The sequence below is a fragment of the Rhea americana genome, unplaced genomic scaffold (genome assembly GCF_003343005.1).
Source record: "Rhea americana isolate MKP2758 unplaced genomic scaffold, rheAme1 scaffold_0, whole genome shotgun sequence".
NCBI lineage: Eukaryota > Metazoa > Chordata > Aves > Rheiformes > Rheidae > Rhea > Rhea americana.
Window position 1 is genome coordinate 20,743,963 of NW_028185037.1, and position 7,975 is coordinate 20,751,937.

A 7,975-nucleotide genomic window follows, 5' to 3' on the forward strand; every position below is an offset into this window, starting at 1 on the left:
AAAAAAAAAAAAAAAAAAGAAAAAGGCAGAACCATGTGCTCTGACCAGAGATGAGGACAGAGTACCTAAGTGCAAGAGCAACAGGAGGACGATGCCAGCAATTTTGGGTGTCACCATCCTGTTCAGGATCTGTTCTTCCACTATCGACCTGCACTGCAGGTAAATCAAGCTCTGTTCCCATTTTGATTAAGGCCCACAAATTAATCATTTGTGTGTTCAATCCTTCCGATATGATCCTAGACGTAACCAGCTGTGCAGAAAACTTGCTACATTTGTTATACGCAGAACAACTAAAACAACCCCGCAAAAAAACCACTCCCACTCATCTAATTGCCCTGGAGCAAAGTCCTACAGCTGATAGGAAAAACGGGGGAAAAATGCGAGTTCGTTAAAGTGAGCCTAAACGTGAGCCAGCTACGCAGACGACACACCTGAAGCCGTCTTGTACKAGCCTCCGCGCAAAACAGTCTCCCCGGTGGGATTCATACCAGCAGCCCTTTGCAAATTAGCACTGCTTCGTAATTCTGTTCCACTCGAGGCAATTAAAAACGTTATTAATCTTCTTCAAAGAGTAGGTTACAATATTTATCTTCAGGCACACAGAGGAATTAAGGCTTCAAACACATTTCCAATATAACCAAYTTAACTTTAYTTCTCATTTTAAAGCACTTTCTGTTCTTTGACTAGAAGTAATACACGCTCACTTGGAGTCAACTTCTGAACGTGTACCCTGGGAAAGACAAGCAGGAAATTTTGAGAAAACTACCTACTATGTCCTGTTTGGGCAGCTCTTTTCAGGCTTTACAAAATGACAGATAAAAATCTTGACTCCTGTCCTGGCCAAGAAGAAAGCCATATGAATGGCAAATTTATTGGGAGGATAAATTTTTCCTCCCTCCCTTTTTCCTGACAACTCACTGTCATTACATTTCAATTTTACCATGGACTTCAAAATTCAAAAYCTGATCAAAGTAGGGCCAGCTTCCATCTTCTGAAGTCTTATCAGATCAGCAATTAATTTGATCAAAGTTTGTTTATTCTCTATAGTTTTGCATTTAGTGACTTAGGCACTCGTACACAACACAGACAACATTATGGTTATAAACYGATGTAGCGTGCGTCAAGATGATTTGGTTAGACCCCCAACAGACACTCAACACATACTATTCCAGCTATGGTGAATACCTCARTCTTGCCTGTCAGATCTGTAGGAATTGGGATACTATATGTTAGTAAATTAAAAGAGTGAAAGTGAAAAAAAAATCATCTCCAATAATCTTAAATGCTTCCTTCAGAGTTTTCCTAGATATTAGTTGATTAGTTGAAAAACAGTTCAGACKGGAGCAGAGACTGGCCTTTACTGCTCTACACTCACTCAAAACCAGAGAACATTTGGGGGGGAAATCAAGAGTTATACATTACATATATCAGAGTAAGAGCTACATGAATGTAAAACTATTAACAATATCAAGCATATGAGATGCAGAAGAACACTATGACCTAGTTTATAACACACTGTCACTGAATTTTGGAAGACCTAAGCTCTATTTCCAACTTTATCACATAAGCTAGTTTCCACATTTCTCTRTATTTCTCTTTCCTCTTACATTTTATTTCTGTTGTTTACTCTGACTGTAACCAATTTCTATAGGGCAGGTCACTCTTTCACTGTAAGTGTACATGCCTTGCCTTGCACCCACARCAGATGGGTATAACGGCCTCCGGGAACTACTGTAATACAAATCGATAATGAGAATGACCTGTATCCTGAAGTGTTTCTCATCTAAATAAAAAAAAGACCACAGAAAATTCAATCTGATACTAGACCACAGAAGCATAAAACTAATTATACTATAGGTTTTGGGTGTTAGCCATGTTCTAACACAGTACTTTCTGCTTAATGAGTCATCTGTGGGTACAGACGTGTTTTAAAACTACAACTGGAGTGACTGAAGATGTCAACGCCTCTAGAAGAGAGCAAAGCAGAACATGTGAGTGCTCCTCAGCTGCTCCAGTGCTAAGCTAGCAGTCTTAACCTAAGCAGTTTAAACTAATTTGGCACTCTCCTTGCAAACGATCAGGGAAGATACATGTTCCATTATGCCAACTGAGTGCTGGAGGAGTTTCTTCCAACTAGTGGATAGCAAGAATCAGCTTACGGTAGGCTTTGACAAGATTAATGAGATGATACAACAGCTTGCTGCTGCCAAGAGGGGTGCTTCCTCTCCCAAACCCAGCTGTTTTTTCACCTTCCCCCTAGCACCAGTACGGAGTTCATTTCCACRCCTTCTCAGGCAATTGATCCAGCTCAACAAACCAGCAGAAGACTAAGTGAGTGGGCAGAAAGAGACAGAGGAAAGAAGGGATACAGAAAGGGAGTAACTCCTTTGATGGCAACAAGCTCATACTCTGTTCAGCCTGTCTTGTCAAGCCCCTGAGTAAGGTGATAATGCAGATCAGCAGAACACCTTTACACCCAAAACCTACAATTGGTTGCTATCAGTTACTGGAAAAGCTCTGCACATATTACATTAAAATCTCCAAACAGAAACTTTTTTTAAAAAAAAACTTACTTTATCTCTCCCGATGGGAAGCGGCATAGCTGTATAAAGATTTTTTCTTCCATCAAACACTGGTTTGCGATCCCCAAAAATTTGTGTTTTAAAGTGCTGAACCATATGCTCCACTATTTCTCTGGAAATACAAAAAGAACACTAAATCAATTACTTGGTTTTGACGTTAAGTAGCAAATGAATACTAGCAATAACATTTATGAGTATAGGGATAAAACTCCCCCAAAATACTAGATGGCAAAYGAAAGGATTGTCCACTGTTGAACATCAGAGGCAAGATTTGTTTGACTGATCTGATTTAACCCAACCTTTTCATAGACTGAACTGGTTTCTTAAAGCAGCTGTTTTYAGCTTTTTCATACTGAAACTTTTCTTCATCTTTTCCATGATACACTTGAACTGGAACGTGAACAATCCTTGCTATCTCATTCCCAAAGCTAGAGCTTCATGGTATTTCCCCAGGGTTTCTGCTCCCCTGTCCTACAGTCTTTTTTGCATGTCACCAGAGGAACATGGACCAAAAGATAAGAGGACTGAATATCTTTTAAAGAAACACCATCTAAGTTTCCTTCACCATGTTCCACGAGCACAACGTTCCCCTGATGATAGTGATTGATAWGCAAGCTTTTCTGCATCACATTCAGAAGTCTAATTTCTTCCCATAGMTAAAACATCAGCATTCACTGGGTTCTCTGCATGCTAAAAGTACGTATTAATTTAAGTGTGGCTGGAATCAAATTCTGTTTTAGTATGATGTAACCATTCACAAAGTGTTTGACATCCTGCAATGTTTATTTACAAGCTCGCCCTGCAAAGAAGTTCATTAGCAAGTTAGTGGCCTACTGGAATAATAATATCCTTTGATACCAAAGATCTTTGGTTCAAACATTCCACACCTCCTCAGGCTATCTGTAGCATACATTTGTAAAATCTGAAATACATCTCCCAGGCAGCAAGTCGCAGACCACTGATTTGAAATATGTCAGTGGTCTGCAGCTCACTGCCTAGAAGATCCTAAAGACAAGGCTTGGGGCAAAAGGGCGTTAAAAATGTAAATAGACAAGGAAGAAAGAGCCACAGCAAGTTATTTTTTCAGTACTTTTGTCAAGTAGCTTGCAGAGGCTGGAAAACCACTACTCTATACTCCTTTACTTGAGAAAGTAACTAAGCTAGCATACAGTTAGATATTGCAGCGATGTGTGCAGCTGCAAAGTTCTGAGATGAAACTCCGAATCTCATATTRTAAAGAATGAAGATTGTCTTAATTGACAATTTCTTTGCTATGTCCCAAGGCTTTAAGACAAGGTGGGTCCATTAAAAGAAACTCATCTGACCTCTGGAAAAGTATGAACAAAACTTGGTCCAATAATCACTGCTTCAAGTCTGCAACATCTCACTGAACAAGTACATAATTTGGAGGGCGGAAGGAGGGAGATATTTTTGACCTTATGTTAGAGACTTTGAGGAATGGAAAAATCTATTATCTTAGCAGGTAAATCATTCTGATTGTAAACTGTCTGGTATAGAAATGAGCACTTCTTTTTAATTAAAGGTTTTCAAGCTTTAAACTGTACTTAGCAATGATGTTTCTCAGCTGCTGGAGGAACTTAATGGAAAGTGAATTATTTTCTTCCTTTGAAGTTGAAAGGAAGGATATTTACCARTGCTCTAAGTTCAGCCCTCTGGGACTACTTTTCTAGTGAGATTATGCATACACTCCTAGCCATCATGGTGCCAAACCAAATATCATACTGGTTCCTGCTTTATTTTGGATCCCAATGTATCAAGACACATGAATCTGGAAGAGAAGGAAAGGGAGTGCACAGACAACGTCTCCATGCACTGCTCATAGAGCRAAGGACCTTTCTTCCTTCAAATGCTTATGCCGTTGTACCTCCCATTTCCAGCACTATTGAGCCGTACTAGTGCTCTGAGACATCAACAGACACCACTGTTAACAAAGTTAGTTTTTTCAGGCACTGATAATATACTATACTACCAATTAAGTCTAAACTGCTACTTATAGATATCATTTAAAGGATAATTTCTTAAAGAAGGCCTAAATTAAATAAAATTCTGAAAGCTGCCAAGAACTGGGCTGTTAGGTCATAGATTTTGGTGCTACTCATGCTGACTATCAAACTATCAAGTTAGATCTGGACACATGAAAAAATGAGGAAGACTGTATTCATTTGGCACATTGGCACACTGTCTCAGCTATGCRTCTTCCGCTCCTGCTCTAACTCGCATCTCATCAGTGTGGCACATGCATGGATAACGTACACGTCTCCGCACTGCGTCTGCGCTCTCAAAGTCTCAGGGGTAATAAATCTTAGACTAAAACYGAAGAACTAAACTGGGGCAGATGAAGGAGAGAAGTAAAAGAAGAATGAAAATACAATCACTCTCCAWCCCTTGTGGGTGCTATTATAAATACACATATGAATGATACAACCAAAAGACTAGAGAAAGGTAAGCCAGCTGCAAAAAMTATCATTTGGCCTCAGATTACAAGTGCATCCTGCATAGTCCTATATGCATGTACATGTGTGTGTATGTGTGTGTGTRTATATATATGTATACACATAAATATATACATATGCATTTATGAAGGACTCAAATGTCATGGCTAGCAAAATCCCAGGCATAGGAGAATGGAATGCATGTACRTCCACAGGATAACACAAGTAGAAATAAGCACTCAACAAAGAAATAAAACAAATTTCATTAGGGGAATCCAATCTGTATTCTCCTCATGCTGCACTGAGAAACACATGCTGTAGTATTCTGGAATGCATTCACAACATCCTCTTTTACTGCAAAAGACATTTAGTCCGTGTAGATTTATACCTGCTCCTACTACCACAACAGCAGCAACTAACCAAAGCAGATCAGGACAAAAGCCRTCACTGAAAAACAGCTTGTTACTGAATACAATCTGCCTTTTCGACCAGAAAAGCTGTTTTATTATTTAGTGATTGYGCTCTCTACCTTTGTCTTCAACCAAGGCTGTACAGAACACAGTCAACATAGTCCCCACTGGTAAAATCAGGGATGGGAGCCACAAAAGAGGTGACCACATACAACAAGCATACACCACGCAAGAGCTGCGCAGCACTGCGGCTTCTAGAGGAGCTGCGCAGCAATCCTCATCGGTCAGGAGCATGYGAGTTGTCACAGTTGGAGCAGGACGGACGGATATGAGCTAATGAAAGCAAAGCTCTCATGGCTCCCACTACGAAAACAGGGACTGCTAAAAATTAGCTTCAGCACTCCTACATGCTGAGTGAAATCCAATAAAGTCTATGGTGCTGCACTTGGGCAGGAAGAGAATTTGGTTTAAAGCACTTACAATGGTGTTTGCTTTCAAAATTAAATCCAATTTCAAACTAGCTTAAAAAATGAATTTGTAATAGAGAAAAAAAGAGCAAAGCCTAATACATAATTAGCAGCTTTACGGTATAATAATGGATAATGTACTCCAGTTCATTAGTTCATGTTAGGAAAGCTTTGACTTTCGGGGGTGTTTTTGGTCTCCATAGTTTGTGTATGACTACATAGTCTGCTCGTTGCAACCTTTTTTCAAAAAGGAAAGTTTTAGCTCTTGAATACATAAACAGTCCATTCCAATCCTCTATAGTCAAGATGTAGGTAGGGCTGATGAAGACACTTGCGGTTTCTAGTTAGTGCCAAGCCTTGTTCTCGGTTTCGCTTTTGGCAGCACCACTCTTTCAAGTCAATGAGGTTGCCGCACTGTGACTAATAGGGCACATATGCAAAACACAGGACCTAATTGCTTGTTTCCTTAGCCAGCTGATCTATATTTTCACCTTGCTATCTGCTTCAGGAGCACAGCTTTCCCTTATATAGAAGCTGACGATGAAGGATAACTTCTTACCTAATTTAGTTCCTTCAAGATCTTCTCACAGCAGCACAAAAACATGGGTTTACCTCCCCTTGTCAGTAGGGGAAGACAGGAAAACAAGCTGCTAACACAGTTGAATGGCTTCTCAGCTGATTCCACTCTAGTATTTAACCAAGCACTATTAAGAATCATAGTTATCAAGTTGGCATATACTGAGCTAACTCCACTAGAGTTAATACAGTTTATACTGATGTCCTCAGTAGCTCTGACCCGCAGTTCTTTAAGATATGAAGAACTTCATTCAAAATAAAAGACCATCAGCACAAAAGTCTTGAAGAATCCAGCTGGTACCAAAAGACTCGAAAAAGCAAAAGTATGAGAAATAACACCTGCTGATGGAAATACAGAGCTGGAAACAGTCAGTACAAACAATAAATAAAGACAGATGCATCCTTCAGAGCTGTCAAGGAAAACTGGCACATGGCTCCAGCATTTTGGAATGAAAACAAGAACAGAAACAAACTGAAGAAAAGCAATGTATACTATTACCTGTTAACTCTCCTAGGGCATTTTTCTGGCTTTATATCCAATTCATAATGGTAGATATCTATTTTAGGAATGTCCATTTCAAAGAAGTTGGCCTGCAGTTTGATTGTTCTCCCAGAAGTACCAAAATCTGGTCGAGGTGGGGGTTTGAAGGCATATCCCTGTATTGGTGGTGGCAATGGCGGAGGAGGGGCAAGCACTGAAAAAAAGAAAAAGCACAGCTTAGCAATACTATTTTACCATACTGTATATATACTGTACTATATATACTATGTGATACTATACTAAATTGACAGTTCAACTTTACCAATGAAGTATAGCACGTTTAAATTTGTAAATATTTCTAAACAATCTTAAAACTGGGAAAAAAAAAAGTATCCAGACAGGAATTTGCAATTTGAATCTTCTCTTCCCATGCTGGCTGACTACTTACTATACCTCCTAGCCCTTATTACTTAAGCAAAACCTTAAAATCAGTTACTTTTTCCCGCACCCCAAGTAATTTGGATGGGAATTTGAGAGGCCAAGCAGGCACTGCTGGAAAAGTGAGAATTAGAGGCTTACCTTATGTGTTATAAGGAGGAATTCTGGTTTCAAAACAAAGCCAATCACCTAACCATGTTAAGTTGAGCAAACATTTATAAAATGGAGTTTCTACCACTTAAAACACCTCTGAGATCACATCTGAATGAGCTGTATGTATGTAAATGTAAAGCAAATACTACACACGCATCCTAGCTGTATGTATTCTGCTCTGTATGTAGCCTCCCAGAGACAGGAATACAACACAGCAATTATTCCTGCCTGCTACTATTTCCTTTAAATAAAAAGCATACAGAATTAATGGTTTACTACTGCTGTACTCTATTATTGAGCTCAAACTGTAGCTGGCTGATACAGACCATACAAGGTGAAGTAGGAGCATAATAGTTGCTTGTGGTTGTTTTAATCTAGGAAAATTAATTAAAAATCCACTGCAAAGTGGGTAAGG

The 7,975-nt window shown here is 39.3% G+C and overlaps 1 protein-coding gene across 1 annotated transcript in view; it reads right to left on the minus strand.

The window, feature by feature from the left end:
• The window catches only part of AGO2 (argonaute RISC catalytic component 2), a 36,873-nt gene extending 29,695 nt beyond the window's left edge, over positions 1 to 7,178 (minus strand). Inside the window, exons 1-2 of the mRNA XM_085321896.1 lie at positions 6,988 to 7,178; positions 2,574 to 2,694 (exon numbers count right to left, since the gene is read on the minus strand). Of these exons, the coding sequence (XP_085178022.1) occupies positions 2,574 to 2,694; positions 6,988 to 7,064 (198 nt within the window). The 5' untranslated portion in view covers positions 7,065 to 7,178. The remainder of the gene's footprint in view (positions 1 to 2,573; positions 2,695 to 6,987) is intronic.
• Between the last annotated feature and the right edge of the window lie 797 nt (positions 7,179 to 7,975).